We start from the raw sequence: 20,629 nt of genomic DNA on the forward strand, positions 1-20,629 counted from the left end.
GCTGGCTTCGCTGTTGCTGAAGAGCGGCGCTAGTCAGCAGCCCGATGCCAGTGTTTCCGTGGACGGCCTGACCCGAAACCACAGTGCGCCTGGATTAAACGCCAGCACAGCGACGCGGGCAGCAGATGCGGTGCAGAAAGGAACGGGCACCCCCTGGGAGCTGTCCAGCCAGGTGTCGGACAACTCTGTGGCCACGGCCAACTCGGCTGACGCGGCAACGGGCGGGAAGCAGAGGCGTCGTGGGTCGACGCGCAGCACCCGCACCGGGTCGGCGTCGAGTGGCAGCGATTATGTATTCGGATGGCTCGAGGACGAAGATGATCTGGCGCTGTTTGCCATGCCGGAGCTGACGCCCGGCGGCGACCCGACACCCCGGGCTATGGTCCTGGCGTCGGCCAGTCCAATGATGATGCCGTTCAAGTCGCCCACCTCCAGTGGCAACGATGTCAATGGTGGGTCGGATCCGCACTTTGCTCTGTGAAAAATGGCAGAGGTTGTTTCTCTAAAAAAAAACCACTCACTTTCTTTCTCGTAACTAATTATTATCTCTTTCCCGTCTGCATGTAAAACAATTTTATTTTTATGAAATACTAGAAATACTCTGCTCGCGATGCGAGCTCGGCTGCTAGTCAGCATGGGTTGACACGTCGATAAGGGCACATCGACGATGTTTGGAATTCGTCGACCAGATAGACTTCAAAGCCATGGTGCTTGAACTTGTCGTGCCATCCCTTGCCACGAATCGGCGCATGGTGTCGGGCCATCGGCGCACTCCAATTGCCCATGATCAGCACTGGATCTGGACCGAACTTGCTCCGGAGTTTTGCGGCAAGCCTGTGGTCTGCACGGGCCTGGTTCATGAATGAATCAAGGCGCAGCTTGCGGTGAAGCGGGTACACCTTGGGACTGGTACTAACACCTGGATGGGCCTTCCAGCGCCTCTGGTGCTGCTTGTTTGACTTAGTGGGTTGCTGCTCTGGTAACCTTCGCACTGTCATCGTGTTGGCATAAAACGGTGCTAGGACACACCGCACAGATGCACGGGCAGTAACGTAGGCACGGAATTTTGCTGGGCTAAGGGTCCGGCAGCAGTGCTTGGAAATCTCTGCCTCTGCTCTGCGGACAGCATCTTCTGGGACTTGATCCTTTGTAGCCTGACGAATCCTGTAATAGTGGCACAGCTTGTATAGGTATAAAGATTCTCCTTGACTGCGGTACAAGCCAGATGAGCTGCCACATTCAAGGGACCTAAAATCTCTTCCCCCCACTATCAACAGGAAATGTTCCAAGCAGACGATATCCTTTTTTTGCGCAGCCACTAGATTGGACTTTTGACTATAAAAGGCATCATGGAATCAGGTCTTTTCCTTGTCTCCACCCCTTCGCTCTTTCATTTCTACTCGCTGTGTCGAACAATGTCTGCTTATACAAAATCCCGTGTCTACGTCCCGAATCATGTCAACAGAGACAGCATTATCAAGTGCTATGTCGATAAGGATATCGAATTTATCAGTGTGGCAACCGAGCAGGAGGCTATCGAACTCGAGACAGCCAGCTCTACCCCATTCTTTGTCTTTGAGCAAGATTACTTTATCTTCTGCAATTCGCCAGAAGGGACTGTCAGATGCAGCTACTGGTCAAGGAACCACATTATGGACCGACTCCTAGGACACAGCCCAGATTGTTGGAAGCAGCAGTTTCATGAGAAGGACGGACTAAAAGTCTCTCCATATCCACCAGTTGTGTATTTTCTCCCAGCTGGCTTTACTAACAGTAGCCTTCACGTTGTACTCTGCAGTGTCGTGGTTTATTATGAGAGCATGGACATTGGGGTGTTTGCTCAAAGTGTCAGGGAAATGGATAGCTGCAACCAGAAATTCTTTGTCGCAGCACACGACAGCACGCTCGAGTGTGTCGAGGTGGAGAACACAGAAAATAGGGCCGAATTCACTATGGCTGACATCATTCGGTACGCCCCTTTGATTTCGGAAGATCCGGTGTTCATTAAAAGATACATGGAGCACGTCCGCAATGTAAGGGAGAACAGGCCAGGACGTCTACCTAACGGGCAGTTCAAGCTCAAGGACTGTTTTGGAGACGATGTGCGCGATGGCGAGCAATTTCGACTGATCTTTTATTTTTATGACGACCATTCGTACTACACAGGCGAAGATCCATATGATGATAGTGAGCCAGAGTATGCCGGGTTCGAAATGCCTAGCGGAAGAATCGCTCCATCCATGGATGGCGGCTCCATCTTCACCAGCGAGACCATCGACGACATTGTGTATCTCAGGTACAATGAACACTACCTGTACTGTTCAGATGATGGCGGATGGCAAATAAAACTTATGCCTGAGCTTCCTGAAGAGAATGAGCGACTGCATGTGCAATATGACAGAAAAATGCTCACCTTTTCGCGGTGGAACAAAATTGGATGTCTCCATGTGAGCTGGTACCGCCATACTGGTGACGTGTATTTTCTGGAAGACAATGTGATAGATCCTTATGACAGGTGTTTAGCACTTGAATTGGTAAAAATCTAAGGCAGTTAGTCGTAGTCAGTATAATAAACAGCATTTTTATACATTTCAAATGATGCTTTGAAAGTGAGCAAGCCGTAGAAATGTAGTGGGAATTTGAGCAAGTCGCTTGATGTAGGATGGTGCTGGGTAGTTAGTAAATACCGAGTCTGATATCGACTACGTACAAGTTCTATGTTTGAGATGGTTTGTCATTCCAAGTGGTGTTGACAATGAACTGCAACTAAAAGTCACCTAGCGAGCACATGTATCTTAAAAGCCATTCAGTAAGCCGAGATGTTGACCAAGCAATCCCTCTTGGGATTAGCTGGACCGGTAACAATAAATGAGACTGCAGGAATCGCGACCGGTACCCCTTCAGAGTTGGTCCTGTGTGGGCCATATGCGGCATCTGTCGGTAGTGCAAAGTCATACTTTTGCAGGATATTAGCTAGAACCGAGTAGATCTGCATCCACGCCAGGTTTCTTCCGATACACACACGGACGCCAGAGCTAAAGGCAATAATATCCTTCATGCGCACCTCAGCGTTCTCGCCCAGGAATCTCTCGGGATCAAAGGCATCTGGGTTTGGCCATGTACGCGGATTGCGATGGCAAGCGTCAATCGACACGCAAATCTGGGTGCGGCTGGGAATAAATTTCCCCTGGATGGTGGCTCCATCCCACGGAGCACTGCGCGGCAGCATGCCCGATACAGCAGGGTTTAGACGCATGGATTCGTAGACAACGGCAGTCAGATAGGGTAATCTTTGCCTAGCTTCAGCGTACGGAATCGGGCGGGAAGTGGCTGGAAACGCGGCCCGGATCTCGCTAGTGACGCGCTCGTAAACGCGCGGGTGGTGCATGAGGTTCATGAGCGTCCAGGTCAGCGTGTTGCTGGTGGTGTCGGTACCAGCTACAAGCAAGAGCAGGATCTCGGAGCACAGGCTGTGCATGTCTAGCTTTTCGCCAGTGGTCGGATCTCTGGCGTCAATGAGTTTCTGCAGAACGTCAGTACGCGGCGGGCTGCCGGATTCATCTATGTACTGCTTTCTTCGCGCCACTGTGTCATGCGACAGGCGGTACAGTGCATTGATGGCTCTATTCAGCCTCACAAACATCCACGGCACGTGTGAGGCAAAAGGCGTCAGAGATCGCACGTTTTTGAGGCGGATCAGCTCCTGGAACATGTCGATGATCCGTGTATCGCCTGTGGCCAGGATACCAAAGCTCTGGCCGAACCCCAGCTCACCGATAACGTCATAGCTCATGCGATAGAACGAGTCATAATAATTGACCAGAGCCCCAGAGCCGCCCTGGTTGGCAATCGCCCGGTCCCATGCGCTCATGAGTGAGCTGGTGCCAGACTCGAAAACCAGCTCCTCCAGTGCACCAACAGTGTGAGCAGAGAAGGCATCGCCAATCTGGCGTCTCCGCATCTTGTTGAGCTGTGGATCCGTGGTCAGGAAGGAATTGGCAGCAAGAACCGTGCTCTTCTCGTAAAGCGGCCCTTGCGGAATGCATGTGATGAGAGGATGTAGCGAGTGTCGGCGGTGTTTGCGAGCGAGATGTGGTCGTGGCCGGTGCGCACGATCTCGCCGTATTTGGTATGGAGCTGGCGCATGTATATTGGGTACTGGCCGCGGAGGACATGGTATATGAGAGGCAGGTTGGTGAACCTGTTGAGCAGAGGGCCCGGAATGTGTGCGAGCGGTGAAAAGAACGCTGCTTGAAGCAGGCGTGCGAGGTGAACAGCAGTTGCCAGCAAAACCGCCGTCCAAACAGCGGGAGATGCGGCCAGATGCTGGCAGAGCCTGGCAATAGAAAGAGTGTCCATCTAGCAGCAGGAAAATAGTAGAGAAGGGAGATGGAAGAAGCAGGAGCACTGGCAAGCCGCCTCCCGTTGGTCGCACCGGGCCTTTAAAGCCATCTGGCCGACAATCGGCCTCTGCCTGGTTATCCTTCAGAGCAGTTGTCGTTTCCGAATAGCGCCCATACATCAAAAACACATGTCCAAGAACAAAACCATGGGGGCTGCGAACGATTTTATTCAGTAGATCTCGTCAAATGGACGTGTGTCTGTAAAGCAGCTTGTGAAGACTTTGTTTACAGCAGCCTCGGCGTGCTTGTCCGATTTGCAGTTGGGATTCGCCCTCACAGACAACGCAGCTCTCCGCTTCACGCACGTCTGGTGCTGTTTCAAAAAGCCCACGTTTCCCCGCAGCATCTCCTGGAACCAGCTGCAGTCGCCACTCAGACTGGCGGCCCGGATTTCGGTGCACGCATGGTGCTCCAGATTGTACCAGTCCAGCTTGTAATTGACATGGTCGTATGCATGCACCATCTCGTGGGCCATGGTGGTCTCCAGATGGCCCTTGCTGAACAGCCGGTTGTAGCACAGCTGGATCACGCCGTCTGTCGAGAATCCGCCGCTGCGCATCTCGTCGCACTTCATGCAGGGCATTGAGTCGACGCCAAAGTGCGAGCCTGATTTGTCCAGGCTCTCGGACATGAAGCGCACGATCGGGCTGGTTTTCAGCAGCTCATTGCGCCATTTCTCGCACTGCTGGCAGTCCTTCAGGTCCTTGTCGTATGCCTTCTTCATGTCCCGCTCCTTCTTCTCTGCGTCGGTGAGGCCCAGGCCGGTGAAATTCGCCAGTGTTTTGCTCCACGTGTCGAAGGTTTTGCGCTCCTCCGGGTCCATGGCCATGTACTTGCCAAAGTACTTGCTGCTGGCTGCCGCCTTGTCGTAGGACATTCTGGTCAAAAAAGGTGTGCTGTAAGGGTTGGCAATGGAGAGCGAGGAAGAGATAGCAGCATAGCACCACGCCGGCTCGATTGCGAGCTTTTGAGTTTCTGCACACAGCTGCAGCTCGCGGCTCGGACCGACTTGGCTGCTCTTATGACCCAGCAATGCCAGGCGGCGTCAATTGCGCAAATAGGCTTCCGCAATGGGCACAAGCGTGCTGTTGATGCAATAAATGCAACTGAGCCCAGCGTGCGCATCAGCTTATGTCCTCCACAAAAAGCATTTAATAAAAGCGCTGCTCATGGACCGCTCGCTTCCCCTCTGTCTTCACAGCAGCTCTTTCCTCCTTTATTTCCACCCCGGTCTTACGTGCAACACACACCGCGTACCATCCCAGGATACAGGGACTCGCCATACTGCTCGCCTACGCTAGCAAAGCGCCAACGCTTTCTTTTCCGTTCCTTCCTAGCCTTTCACTCACACACACCTTTGAACCACGCGCACAGCTCTGCTTTTAAATAGCACACTCCCCCTTACAATTCAGAGCAATGCATATTCCTTACATGCTTCAGCGAGCAACGGCAGTGGCCGCATCACTGGCAGTACTATTACCAGGCATGGCGTACGGGTCGCTGCAGAGCGCGGTCTCTGTTCGCAAGTTCGCCAACCCCTCGTTCGCGGGAGCCCTCAGCAACCTGCAGCTCAAGCGGCTAGCGCGCACCGCGACCAAGGAGCGGGCGTGGCTGGATATCCACAAGGGCGAGCTCCTGGCACCAGTGCTGGTCCCGCGCCAGGTAGGCTCGGCGGGGTACAGGGCCACGCAGGGCTTCATCGTCGACACGCTGAGCACGCTCGGATACGCAATTTCCTGGGACAACTTCACGGCAACGACACCCGAGGGCCAGGTCAAAATGGCAAACATCATCGCGACGAAGAACCCGGCGGCGCAGCGGCGGCTGGTGCTCTCGGCGCACTACGAAAGCAAGGTGATTGCAGGTGGCGAATTCATCGGAGCCACCGACTCGGCCGTACCTGTGGCTCTGATGCTCGATGTTGCCCGCGGCCTGAGCGATGCAATTGACGAGTATGACAGCGATGATGTCACCCTGCAGCTGGTGTTTTTCGACGGCGAGGAGGCCTACCATGAGTGGTCCGCTACTGACTCGCTGTACGGCTCGCGCCATCTGGCAGAGTTCTGGGAGCATAACCCAGATCCTGCCACGGATGCTATTACCAAGAATCTGGGTGATCATCGTCCTGAACTCGATCGCGTTGATCTGATGGTGCTCATGGACCTGATGGGCGCACCCGACAACATGTTTGCGGCTCTGCAGGTGCCAACCGCTAATATCTTCACGCAACTGGCCAAGCTGGAGGAGCGCCTGCACAAGGCAGGTGCCCTGGGCCGCACCTACATGAACACAAGCATTTCGCCTGGCGCATATAGTGTCGATGACGACCACCGGCCGTTTATTGAGCGCGACGTCCCAGTGCTGCACCTGATCTCGGTGCCGTTCCCCAAGGCCTGGCACACTCTGGACGACAATGCCGATGCTCTGGACCAGGATGTCATCGAGGACCTGAGTGTCCTCATGCGCTCTTTCGTGGCAAGCTACCTGCAGTTGCGGTTTTGACACTGAGGACAAGGCAGAGGCGCTGAGCTCATCAGCAGCTACAGAGGAGCATGAACCGGTCCACGAGACCGTTGGTGCTGCGCCTGCCTTGTCCGACATATCCTTCTTTGTGTCTTTTCTGTTTGTGGCAATGATGTGCGTCATGGTGTATGTGCTGCTGGCTGTGTGCTTCAGATGGTAAGAAGACCAGCACTTCTATCGAGTCACAATACATTGCTTGTATTTGTCAGTTGCTCCATATCCGCCACATTGCTGTCGCCCTATAATGTGCATTGGGTGAATACTGCTCTGTGCACGCAAATTGATTTGCGGTATATGGCGAGGCGGAATTGGTCACACGGAGACGCACATTCAGGATAAGTGCCACTTCCCTGCTTCCCAGTGAACTGAGCAGAGGGAAAATCGCTCACCTGCATCATGTGCGTTTGTAAGCGATAAACGAGCGCGTTTTTTGCGTGCCGACCAGACCTGCGGCAAAAGTCGCTCACCTGTAGGATTTGCAGGCACTTGGCTCAAATCCCACGAGTGTCGGTTGGCTCGCGAAAATAACGCATGTGAGATCTGTAGAGACGCTGGAATTTGTCCTAGACGCAAATGGTATTATTGCAAGAGGCTGGGAGAACCTGCCAAATGGCTATATATACGGACTAGCAGTCCCAGCATCCAACATAATCTGTTCTACATTAATTTCTTTTGTATTCTCTTCCATTCAGCAATCATTTCAACAGTGGCCACACATATTTTTGGTCATTGTACATAGCCAGCTGCTGTATATCTTCATCCCTGCTACTCCACTTACCAGCCAACAACCACACCTACTACTGCAGCAACCCAGTTGTGACAGCCTGCAGCCTTTTCCCAAGAGCAAAAAAAACAAAGAAGAAACCTGCACCCCAAGCTGCAATACCTTTACTCAGAGGCATTCCTTACATATTTTTCCTGTATATCAACTAGCCGTTTTCGTAACTAAACAAGCAAGGGTGCCTGTTCAGCTTTGGTGTTCTACTGCCCCCTTCACCTCATACATTTCTGTACTCCACATACGTCCTTCTCGTTGCGAAGCCCTTTCCAAAAAAATTATATCAGTATGTCGCCTACTCCAGATAGACAGACAGTTGACATCAACTACAGCACCAGCGGCACCGTCACTCCAGATTCGTCGGATTACTCGGTCAAGATACAGCCAGAGACTGAGACAGTGCTGAGCGTCACTGGCATGACATGCGCGTCGTGCGTCAACAGCATCGAAGGACACATTGGCAGCTTTGACGGCGCCATCAGCATCAGCGTCGATCTGATGACAGCACAGGCGACAGTCCGGCACTACACACACGCCTTGCCCGTCGCCGACCTCTGCACAGCCATCGAGGACATGGGTTATGATGCAGCCGTGCTGAGCACCAAGACACTGGCTCCTGTCAGCGATGCCACGAAGGCTGACGCCAAGGCGATCCTCGGCGAGAGCGCAGTCGAGTCGTGGTTCAATGTCGAGGGCATGACGTGCGGGTCGTGCGTGGCGACCATCACATCTCTGCTCAATGACCTGCCGGGCGTGGAGGCTGCCGATGTGCAGCTTCTCACAGCACAGGCGATGGTCAAGCACATTCCGCGCGAGATTGGCGTGCGCGAGATTGCCGATGCCCTGACGGATGCCGGGTATCCAGCAACGCCGCTGGACGGGGCAGACTCGAGCAGCGCAGCTGATCCGTCGACAATGGCCCTGCGGAATCTCGAGAAGCACCGGAGGCAGGCCATGCTGCGCTTCCTGTGGTCGCTGGTGTTTGCCATCCCCATGCTCATCATCTCCATGATCATTGACATGGCGCTGCCGTCGTCGAACCCTGTGGCAAAGGCATTCCACCGCAAGGTGTTCCAGAAGTACTCGGTCTCGGTCATCTGCACCTTCTTCATCGCCACAGCCACGCAGTTCACGCTCGGCCTGTTCTTCTACAAGCACGCATACAAGTCGCTGGTGCGTGCCAAGACTGCCAACATGGATGTGCTGATTGCGCTGGGCACCACCGCCGCCTACGCTGGCTCGATCATCAGCGTGGTCTTGCAGCAGGGCGCTGGCGAGCAGTTCTTTGAAACTGCTGTGTTCCTGATGACGTTTGTGTTCCTCGGCCGCTGGCTCGAGGCAATCGCCAAGGGCCGCACTGTCGGCGCTGTCGAGGCCCTGGTGAAGATGCAGCCCGACGACGCCCTGCTGGTCAAGCCCGGAGTCAAGGACGGTGCCGACGACTTTGCCACGATCAGCTCGCGCCAGATCCAGCTCGGCGACCTGCTGCAAGTCAACAACGGCATGCGCGTGCCGTGCGATGGTGTGATCGTCCGCGGCAACACCGAGATCGACGAGTCGCTGCTGACTGGCGAGTCGCTGCCGGTGGCCAAGGGCGAGGGGTCGGCAGTGACCGGCGGCACGCTGAACCTGTCGCAGTCGGTGCGGATGCGCGCAACAGCCATCAACGAGTCGTCGACGCTGGCGCGGATCGTCAAGCTGGTGCGGGACGCGCAGTCGAGCAAGCCGCAGATCCAGGAGGTTGCCGACCGGGTGGCCAACCGGTTTGTGCCGCTGGTCGTCCTGGCATCGGTGCTGGTGTTCTTTGTCTGGCTCATCATCGGTGCCACGGGGAATATCAAGGCCGACTGGCTGGCGTCGAAGCTCATGGGCGGACTGGGCGGCAAGCTCTCGCACACCGACAGCATGGGACATATGGACGATGCACCGCCGATGAAGTACCCGATCTTTGCGCTCCTCAATGCCATCAGCGTGCTGGTCATTGCGTGTCCGTGCGCGCTGGGACTGGCGGCGCCGACAGCGATCATGGTTGGCACGGGGCTGGCCGCTCGCATGGGCATTCTGGTCAAGGGCGGCGGCGCTACGATGGAGGCTGCGAGCAAGATCGACATCGTCGCATTCGACAAGACCGGCACCCTGACCATTGGCAAGCCCGCAGTCTCGGACCACTTTATCGACCAGTCGCGCGCTGAGGCCATTTCGGGCTGGCTCTATGCACACATTGTCGAGATCGAGTCGCTGAGCAGCCATCCGCTGGCCGCCGCCATTTGTGCGTATATCCGCGAGCACATGCAGTCGGACTCGGTGCGTGCGCAGCTGCTTGAGCACCAGGAGCTGCCTGGCCGCGGCATGCAGGCGACTGTCGAGCTCCCAGCAGAGATTGCCCACGCGCTTGGCTGGACTGGAATTACCACTGCCCATCTGCTTGTTGGCAAGGAGGCGTGGGCCAAGGAGGAGGGCTGCCTGATGGACGTCCCCATGGGCACACGTGCGCAGTGGGCCTCCAGTGGCTACACATCGGTTGCTGTTGCATTGGTACCAATTGGCCGCAGCATGCGCGGCAAGGTCGTCGCAGCCTTTGCGCTGTCCGACCAGGTGCGTCCGGAGTCGCGCGAGGTTGTGCGCCAGCTGAAGCGTCGCGGAATCGAGGTCTGGATGATCTCCGGCGACCAGCAGGCGGCGGCCAATGCCATCGCAGTACAGCTCGGTATCGACCATGTCATGGCCGGCGTTCTGCCCGATCAGAAGTCCGAGACCATCCGCACGCTGCAGCGCCGTGGCAAGTCGGCCGATGATGCGAGCGAGAGCGACTTCAAGGAGGGGCAGTCTGTGAAGCCTACGTCGTCAGTTGCTGCTCGCCTGTTTGGTCGCCTGAGGGGACCACAGAAGCGCCCGTTTGCCAAGGTCGCCATGGTCGGCGATGGAATCAACGACGCGCCGGCGCTGGCGCAGGCTGATGTCGGAATTGCTGTGGGGTCAGGCACGGCTGCTGCTATGGAGACGGCGCCGGCGCTGCTGATGCGGCCGACGCTGCTCTCGCTGCTGACACTGCTCGACCTGTCCCGCATTGTGTTCCGCCGCGTCAAGCTCAACTTTGTGTGGGCGTCCATGTACAATGTCGTGTGCATTCCGATCGCAGCAGGCATCCTGTACCCAGCCATTAACCGCGGACTGCCACCAGTTATCGCTGGTCTCCTGATGATTGCCAGCAGCCTGACGGTCATGATGAGCAGCCTGTCGCTGAAGCTCTTCCGCGAACCAAAGTACAACTGAAAATATCTCTATTTATCCTGTTAGTCAATGTAGTCTATTACTTTTTGCTTTGAGCCAGCTTGTGGTTAGAAATGGTCTTTCCAATGCCCTGGTACTTCTTGGTATCCTTGCGGCTCATGCGCTTCTTGTCGCGCACGCCCGTGCCGCCCTGCCAGAAGGCGTTATTTCCATCGATTTTCTTCACAACCTGGCCACCGCACCCGATACACACGCCGGCCAAGTCGGCCTTTGCGATTCTCTGCTCCTTGGCACACAGCCCGCAGATCATATTGTGTGCGAACTCGTGCGGGTGGTCTTCCTTGTCGTCGTGGCACTCACCACATGGGTATGTCTTGCCACAGCACGGGAACCGTAGCCAGCGGTTGCTCTTGCGGTAGTGCTTGCAGGCGCCGCGGTCTGGCAGGGGCTGGCCAGGCACGACGCCAAGCTTGGCAAGCTCCATGCGCTTGTCAACCTTGGCCTTGTGAGTCCGCGTAACCTCCCTCTGAATCTGCGAGGCGCTGCCGGCGCCGCCGAGGCTCGGCCCGCTCATCAGCTGGACGAATTGCGGCTCGCTGAGCGCAATCTTGAGTCGCTGGAAGCACGTCCTGCAGTTTGTCTGCAGAGGCGCGCCCACGCCAACCGCCGCAATCGTATCGACAGGCGTCGCCTGGTCGTCGCCCATGGCGCATTTCTCGCACGCCAGTGTCATCTTCGACGGCAGCAAATCGATGGGCGCACAGCCGGAGCAGTCCAGGAACCCCAGTGTGGTGGTGCCCTGGAACATCCAGTCAGGGCGGAACCGCACACCCAGCAAGCTGGCACACGAGTCGCATGATTTCCACATCTGGTTGTCCTTGCCGGTACGCAGTGTCGGCGCTATTGCCTTCAGCTCCGTGTTGCTTTTGCAGCGAGCACAGCGCACGCTGAGGTTCAGCGAGTGGCAGTGCGCCAGGGAGATGTTTGCTAGCTCGGTTTTGCCAAACCGGATCTCGGTGCCGCGCCGCAGCGGCTTGGAGAATCCGCCATCCGAGTTCTCGTCCGAGTCGGATCCGGCAGACTCGGCTTGCGGATCACTCTCGATGTCCGAGGAGCTTGAGCCAGAGTCGGCTTCTTCGTCCGGATCGTTCAGGTGCATCGATGCAACGCTTGCCGGCAGACCAGCCTCGGCAATCGAAATCGTCTTGACCCACGGCCTACTAGTGGTGTCCTCATACAGCGCTGGCTTGGTGGTCTTCTTCTCAGTGCTGGGTGTGGAGTTCTGTGGTTTGACTGGTGGCGGCGGCGGGGGCGGCGGCGACGTGAGAAGATCAACCAGCTGCCGGTCCAGCCAGTTCAGGTGGTGCAGAAGCGAATTGCTGGGTGTTGCATTGGCATGCTCCTTAAAGCACATTTCAATAAAGTCCATGTAAGCCCGACGGCCCTCGGGAGGATCCCACGTAGTCTGGCGGTTCTTGCGGCCCAGGACCTCCGTAAGTCGCAGTGTAGCGGACTCGGCCGAGTCTGGGTATGTGCGCGCAACTACGAGCTCGCTCTTGAGCAGCGTGACGTCGACAGGCATATCAGGATCCGACGGCACAATGTCGATGCCAACTATAGTGTCGCCCGATGGATCGTCCGAGACGATAGAGTAGGAGCTGCGGAACCGCCGCTGCAGCTGCTGGAGCTCAATGGTGCGCCGCGGGTTTTCGCCTGCTGCACTAGGTGTGGCTGCAGCAGTATTCTGCAGTGGACGCGGGACTGGTCGACGCACAGGTGGTCGGGACGCTGAGAGCTGCGTGGTGGCCGATGAGACCGAGCTATGGCTAGCCACATCGTCCTCGATCCTTGGCTTCTCCTCCAGCCTCGGTTTCTCCTGCACAGCGGGCTTGCTGAACGTCGTGAACTTCATTGTCGTCGCTGGCTTCTGCTGCATCATGTTCTCGAGGTTCTTGTCTAGCCAGTCCACATACTCTTCGAGCGTCGGGATATCCTCTGCGTTGCCCGCATCAATTGCTTGATTGACTGTTTTGCGCACATACTTGCCAAACATCACTTCAATGTTGCGCTTGACACCAGCCGGGATATTCTTGTTCGCTATCTGGATCGATAGCATTGCGTCCGATGTGCGCGCTGTCGGATAGCTGCCAGGCACCACCAGCGCCATGTACACCCGCGACACATCAAATGGGAAGTCCGGATCCGACGGCCGCATTTCGACTGCCAACGCAGTCTCGTTGCGGTCCGAGCTCAGCCGTTTGACTGTCAGCCTAGGCGCCTTCAGCATATCCTCGATCTGCGTTTTACGGTACGTGTCGGACTTGCCCTTTTTGCCACGGGGCTTCTTGCCTCTGCCCTTGCGGTTATTCCGGTCGTCGGCCACAGGATCTTGCGTGTGCAGGAACTGGCAGTCGTTGCCGGCCTTGCATTCTTCGCCGCGCTGAATGTAGCGACAGACCACATTGCGCTTGCGGTTCTGCCGCCGCGCCTTCCGCTTTGGGGCAGCAGCCTGGCTGTTGGGCTGGACGTGGCTGCCCTCGGCTTGCGAGGCGAGTGTGACTGCAGGTGCGTTTTCTCCAACGGTGATAGCCATGAATATGTCGAGCTTGAAAAAAATAATGAGGAGCGGGTGAGTTGAGGAGAGAGGGGGTTTTGCTGTTGCTATAGCGAGCCTTTTATACCAATCGACAACGCCTGCGGCCACGCCTGCGGCCAAAAAAGCCCTTCCAATCAGTGACGAAAGCAAAAAAAAAAAATCTGAGCTCAGTGGATTTTTCTCAGAACTTTATCACTCCTTCTCTTCTACTACCATTTTTTTTTTTTGAAAAAAAGGCTGTTTGTCCCAATTCCGTTATTTTTATATTATTCCTAAAATGTCTGCCCAGTCGTCGGTCGATGAGGTTATAAATGCGCTAAATGTACTTTACCAGGGCGGCGATTTGAAGGCCCGGGAGCAGGCCAATGCGTGGCTCGAGCAGTTCCAAAAGACGGTATGTGAACCAGACTGAAGTTGGCTGAGTGCAGTTGTGATAGTTTTTGGCACTAACATGGGGCTTTTTTGTAGCCACAGGCATGGACGACGGCTGACACAATCCTCGGGACAGCAACAGCGGGGCTTGAGGTGAAAATGTTTGCTGCACAGACGCTGCGCAACAAGATTATCAACGATTTCAGCGAACTGGGCGAGACTGGGGCGCTCTCGCTGCGCGACTCGGTGGTTGTGCACCTGGGCAATGCGCGGTCGGGGCCCCAGCCGCTGATCACACAGTTATGCCTGTCGCTGGCCGATCTGGCTGTGCAGCTGGGCGCGTGGGCCGACCCGTTCAGCGACATGGCCGGGTCGTTCCTGAGCGACCCTGCATCGGTGTCGTGCCTGCTCGAGTTTCTGGCGGTGCTGCCGGAAGAGGTGGTGAACGAGCGGATCATCCTGCCCAACGATTTCTACCAGCAGCGGTCGGCGGACCTGCTGACCAACAAGGCCACCGACCTGATCCAGCTACTGGTGCAATGCCTGCAGCAGCCGGATCTCAAGGCAGACGCGCACACGCGCGTGCTCATCTGCTTCACGACGTGGCTCAAGAGTGGCGAGATCACGCTGATGATGGTAGCGAATACGCCGCTTATTGAGCTCGCATTTGCGGCACTCAAGGCTGACGACTCGGACGTGTTTGATACGGCGGTGGATGCCATCTGTGGGATCATATACGAGACCCACTTGGACCGCGACGACGAGCCGGCGGCGGTTGAGGCGAAGAATGCGGCGGTTGAGCAGCAGCTCGTGCCGCAGCTCAGCATGGTCGCGGAGCAGATGCGGGGGGACCAGATGGTGCGGGCCGGCGACGAAGACCGGTCGCGCGGATACTGCCGGATCTTCACCGAGGCAGGCGAGGCGTGGGTGCACCGCATGGTCCTATCGACGCCGCCGTACGAGAGCCTGATTGGCGCGCTGGTGGACTGTATGCGGCTGGAGAGCCTGGACGTCATTGCTATGCTGTTTGACTTTTGGACCATCCTGGCCGACAAGGTGCTGGAGTACACAAACTCGTGCGATCCGGGCCGCCGCATGATGGCCAGCGTATTTGACACAATCATAGATATCATCATCGGCCATCTAAAGTATCCGGCTACTTACGACACGACCAACGAGCGCGGCGGGTGGACCGCCAAGGAGCGCGACGAGTTCAGGGAGTTCCGCCACACCATCGGCGATGTGCTCAAGGACTGCGTGCGCGTAGTGGGGCAGACCAAGGCGCTGATGCATGCCTACGAGCAAATCGCCAGCCGCATCACCAGCGCCCAGGTGCCGTGGCAGGACATCGAGGCGCCCCTGTTTGCACTGCGGGCCATGGGCGCCGAGGTGTCGCCGACCGAGAACGACGTGCTGCCAAAGATCATGGACATGTTTGCGCAGTTCCCGCCGCACCCGAAGCTGCGGTATGCGGCAACGCTGGTGATTGGGCGGTACACTGAGTGGACATACGAGCACCCGCAGTACGTGCAGTTCCAGCTCAGCTATATCGCCGACGGCTTCAAGATCCGTGAGGTCGCTGCTGCCAGTGCCCAGTCGCTCAAGTACCTGTGCCAGGACTGCGCCAAGTTCATGGCCGACCACTGGGCTGAGCTTCTAGAGTTCTTCAACGAGGTGGCGTCCAGCGGAACCTTGGATGACAACGACATTATCGAGTTCTCGGAAGCCCTGGCACATGTGGCCAACGGCATCCCAGACCAGAACACGGCCGAGGCGCTCCAGTCGTTCTGCCTGCCGGTGGGCAACCAGCTGGCGGCAATGCTGCAGGCGCCGGAGCTGAGCGAGAACGAGCGCAGACAGGTTTCGCTGCTGCTGGACCGGCTGGGCGTGTTTCTGCGGTATGTGCACATTGACGACAATGAGACAGCCGAGGCGTGGACCGGCAAAATCATTGCCGACTCGTGGCAGGTCCTCAGCGTCGCGTTCCAGCGGTTTGGGGGCGACGCCTACATCTCCGAGAGCATCTGCAAGTTTGTGCGCGTGCTGGTCGAGTTCTACCCGACTGTCGTGCGGCCAGTGATCGGCCAGATCGTCGACGCCGTGGTCCAGGCGTTCCAGCAGACCGCCAGCACTGCCTACCTGTGGCTGGCCCGCCGGATCCTCAATGTGCACCGCACGCTGGCAGCCGAGGAGACTGAATCGCTGCAGCTGGCTACCAGCATGGTGAGCCAGATCAGCTCGGCAGCCATGTCGTTCTTCCAGACCAGGCCCTTCTCGGAGGTGCCCGAGACCACTGAGGACTACTTCCGCCTGATGGAGCGTGCGGTTGAGGCGCTGCCCGGCTACATCCTGACCATGCAGTCGTTCCCGTACGTGTTCCAGGCTGCCATCGCGGCACTCGAGGTCAACCAGTTCCACGCGCAGATGGCAGTTGTGCATTTCTGGTCTCAGGTGCTCAGCCCCACCCGCCGCCATCTGCGTGTGATGCGCGAGAACCGGTCCACCACATCCATGCCAGCATCGTCGTCGAGTCCCGGCCACTTCCCGTCGCCTGCGCGCACCCGCAGAAGAAGCATCCGCATGGACACGTATCCGGTCGAGCAGATCGTCGAGCTGTGTACCAAGAACGGCTTTGAGCTGGTGTTCAAGCTGATGCAGGGCCTGATGCAGAGCTTCGACCGGGAGGCGATATCCGAGGCCACCGAGATCTTTGCGTCTCTTGCGGCAATTGTCAGCGACGGGCCGACGACGCTCACGGGCCAGTTCGACTCTCCACCACAGGCCACCATGATGGACTGGCAGCAGGCGGTGCTGGCGCAGGTGCCTGATGCCAATCTGCCGCCGACCGACCGCCAGTCGCTGATGGGCGACCTGTCGAACCATATCCAGGGCCGCCAGTGGGCCAGGGTCAAGTCGCTGATGAGCGACTTTGCTGCTGTGTTTAGGCGCCGCAACGCTGGCAACTGAAAAGGAAATAAAGAGCCGTTTATTCTCAACGAATGCTTTCTTAAAACTCTTCGACCTCAACAGTCAGTCCACAGATGGTGCATTTCTGCTCGCAGCTGTCATCGCCGATAGCCTCAAACGTGTGTTCGTGCGCTTGCTCGATCCTGAGCCGTTCGCGGCGCTTCCGCTCCCACTCCTCGACCCTGGTTCGCTTGCGCAACTCTACTCGGCACAGCCTTTTAGAATGATGAACTCCGTTACAAATACATGCAACCAATGTTGGCTTCTTGCTTACCAGCTACCGACTTCTTGTATTTCCTTTCTTTTCGCTCCTGCTTCTCTGTCTCCCTCCGGGCAAACTCGCCGTCAAGCTCCTCCAGGCCGCCCCACTTTTCAATGGCAAATGCCTCCAGATGCTCTCTCAAATACAGCAGCATGTTGTTCCACGTGTGCTTGTGCGGATTCGGCTTCTCCCACACGGGCAGCCGCTCTCTGTCCCTGAGCTCTCCGTCTGTCAGTAGGTAATCGTCCTTGGCCTCGGTCTTTGTCAGCAGCGAGTACTTGTCAGGCACACTCTCTATGCACTTGCGGCACACAGGGACCTTGAACACCTTGAGGTAGGCGACATCCAGGTCAAGCGACGCGCATTCGCGGCATTTCTGTGTCGACGACGGGTCGTAGGGGATCTCGTCCAGAGTAAGGATTTTGCGTCGCTTCTCGGGCGATTTCTGGGAGTCTTCTTCGATGAAGCCTGCCTTGGTGTCGCGCATGGTTGTGAGGTTGTACTCGTAGTAGTTTGTCGACATTTTCGATCCGCGCAGCCGTTTCTTTTGCTCGGGCGGTTTGGCTGTGTCTGTGCGCGCCTTGGTAGCCTTTAGCCGCTCCAGGGCCTTCTTCCGGTTCTCCTCAATCTTCTGCTTCTGGTCGTCTGTCAATTCGCGCGCCATTTGGTAAATTCAAAAATAAAGAAGAGCGAAAAAGCAATGCTAAAAATGTACAATTATTTTCTGTTTCCGCAGCAGCAACTGTGGGCTGTCGTAATCTTCGCGGACCTGTAATGGACAGCGCTGCGCCGATCAGGATCAAGGGCGGTGTGGAGTGTCTGTATCTGCGAGATCAAGCATATCCCCAGCTGGCTGGTGCAAGGTCTCAGATGCCCACATCCACACATGGAGGGTATGTCGCCAGTGCTTGGCAAACGCAGGCGCGGACCTCTTGGCTCTGCTTCACTTGCTGTCATTCTGATGGCTGGCTGTCTGCGTGCAGAGCAGCTGATGAAAGAGCTAGCAGGCCTCACTGCATCGCCGTCTAGTCACGCATCCGTGTACAACGCCTCTCAGCCCGATCGCTGGCTGCTGAAACTGCACGCCGCAGGGCACACGCCATACGCAGGTGATGAGTTTACCCTGCTGTTCAAGGTTCCTGACAACTACCCAGTTGAGGCTCCTGAAGTTATGCTCTTTGGAAATGTGCCCGTGCATCCGTATGTGTGTACTAATGGGCATATCTGTCTGAGCATTCGGTACCAGCACTGAGCCCCTGTGCTGACAGTCGAGACGATTTGTCTGTCGATTCTATCGATGCTGTCGAGCTGCAGAAGCAGGTAAGAGGGGTTGCAGCGTGTGCTGCGCTATATACACCCACACTGTGCTGATAGTGCTCTGGAGCAATGTAGGAACTGCCGAAAAACAACAGCATCTACATCGGGCCCGCGGCAAGCTCGCCCAAAGACACAAGGTGGGTGTTTGATGGCAAGTTGCCAACCGGCGCCACTGGCAATGACTGGAAAGCTGACGGCCTCTTCGAGTTCCCTGTAGACGACTGCGTTTGGTATCCGAAATGGCCGCCCATGTTGCATGGCAATGCTGATCTGCATGTGGCCGTCTTTGGGCAGGCTAGCATTCTTGCGCAGGACACTTTTGCCACAAACAAAACAATGCTCGTCCCAGCTCGGTCGCCTGATTTCGCACAAATGCCAAGGAGCGGGGGAGGGTTGTCAAAAATGATGACAATCCCTCACAGGGTGTCTGGAAATTGTTCTATTTTTGTGGAGCTAGCTTTTGCGGGCAGCGATGGCGTTGCGCTTTTTCTCTTCTGTCTGCATTCTTAAAACCCGCATATCTCTCCCTGTCTGTTCGCAGCGCCTTGCCAGTTCTCCTTTCCTGCCCGAGACTTTTTTTGACCCTGTATATATATCCACCAACCACTAATAACACAGCTACCTCCCGGATGGCGAAGCTTCCAAAGCCAGTGCGCAAAATAATCCCCAACGGCACGGTGCCGCGGGCATACATCGCTGCCGTGATACTGCTGGCCCTGTCATTCATCATCGCAGAGTCGTACATTATGTGGCTGTTGCGCGAGGGGTACTGGACAGCCAAAAACAACCAGTGGCAGGTCGAGGGCGTGCAGAACTCTGTGCAGACGTCGATGACAGCATATCAGGTGTACAACGCCATCTACATATTGTCGCAGGTATACATGGTGATACTCTGTCTGGAGGCCGTGGCGACCGAGAATTTCATCCAGATATTTGCGTCGGTCGGGTTCTACTTTGTGTGCCTCGTGTACGCCGTGGCCCGCTACATTGCCTTTTACCTGTACCCGACGCTGACAGCAAATATCTTTTTGCGGGACGAGAATATGCACCACATGCAGCTCAGCGTTATTGGCACATATGTCGCGGCGATTGTGTTTCTGGCGATCTTGTCATGGAAGCTCAAGACGGAGGTCGGCTGGAGCGTGTACAAAAAGTTTGGCGCTGACAATCTCCTCCACCGGTCGTACAAATGGTACCAGATCCTGATGCTTTTGCTGAAGCTCGACATATTCTTTGTTGTGTCGTACCTGATACAAATGTCAATCCTGGTGCTCAAGGTGGATAACCCGGAGACGTGGATCCAGATGACGGTGTTTATTCCGTTCAGTATCGGCACATTGGCCGCCAGCTTCTATTCGCTGCGCATGGAGAACCGGAGCATTATGCGTACAGTCATGATTTGCTACACGCTGTCGGTCGGCTACTTCATCTTCAAGATCTATCGCGTGTGCCGGGCCGAAATCCTCAACAAACCTGGCGACCCGTACCAGGACAGCCGGCCCTACTTTATGATAACCATTGTAGCCACTATGCTGCTGGTCATTGCGTCGGCGATCGTGTCGCTGTTCTGTATTCGCAACTTTGACAACGGACTGAAGGAGGCCATCGAGTACGAGAAGATGAAGCGCGATCACCACCGCGCGTACAACACCAACGTTAACCATAGCGACGAGTCGGTCGGCCTGATGCAGAGCGCTGAACTGCGTGGTGCTCTGGACCGGTTTGCTCTCGAGTAAAAAAAAACTTTAATGTATTGAGTACCTTGCCAGATAAACTATATTCTCTCGCATGCCCAGATGGCCAGACTGCAGCCGCCCTTGACAAACTCAAACTGCAGCTCATGCAGCGGCGCCAGCTTTGCGCCGTGCTCCAGCGCCGTCTCCAGGTGCTCGAGCTCCTCATCGCGGCACTTTGCGATCGTCCGCTTCAGCTCGTCCAGCTCCGGATACTTTAGCTGGTGCAGGTCCCGCAGCTGGTCGTTGTAGTGGTTGCCGATTCGCGTCTCCACCGCCTCTGTGCACGTCATCGCCGACTCGACCCCCAGCATGGCCGTCACCATGCCCAGCATGTAGCCGCCTGCAGCCGCTAGCGGCAGAAGCAGCGTCGGGCGCACGCAAAAGTCGCGCACGTGCTTGTCCATGATCTCCAGGTGCACAACCTCCTGGTCGCGCATGTGCGTG

At 56.4% G+C, this 20,629-nt stretch overlaps 2 protein-coding genes across 2 annotated transcripts; both read left to right on the plus strand.

Moving 5' to 3' along the window:
- Positions 1–8,112: 8,112 nt before the first annotated feature.
- On the plus strand, positions 8,113–10,968 carry DL89DRAFT_214356 (heavy metal translocatin; the record flags this gene model as incomplete). Its single annotated transcript, XM_040884265.1, has 2 exons — positions 8,113–10,533; positions 10,594–10,968. Coding segments are annotated over 2 exons (2,796 nt in total), but the record flags the coding sequence as incomplete, so codon positions are not given.
- A 7,097-nt stretch (positions 10,969–18,065) lies between these two features.
- DL89DRAFT_312763 (UBC-like protein) lies at positions 18,066–18,596 on the plus strand. Its single transcript, XM_040890996.1, has 2 exons — positions 18,066–18,452; positions 18,525–18,596. Exon 1 carries the CDS (start codon positions 18,094–18,096, stop codon positions 18,382–18,384), a length of 291 nt encoding a protein of 96 aa, XP_040739592.1. The 5' UTR covers positions 18,066–18,093; the 3' UTR covers positions 18,385–18,452; positions 18,525–18,596.
- The last annotated feature ends 2,033 nt before the right edge of the window (positions 18,597–20,629 follow it).

The sequence above is a fragment of the Linderina pennispora genome (assembly GCF_002104995.1).
Source record: "Linderina pennispora strain ATCC 12442 chromosome Unknown DL89scaffold_35, whole genome shotgun sequence".
In the NCBI taxonomy this organism is placed as follows: Eukaryota; Fungi; Kickxellomycota; class Kickxellomycetes; order Kickxellales; family Kickxellaceae; genus Linderina; species Linderina pennispora.

Bases quoted from the DNA above. Each gene is read 5' to 3' on its own strand.
- DL89DRAFT_312763 (XM_040890996.1), top strand. From the start codon at position 18,094: ATGGCTGGCTGTCTGCGTGCAGAGCAGCTGATGAAAGAGCTAGCAGGC.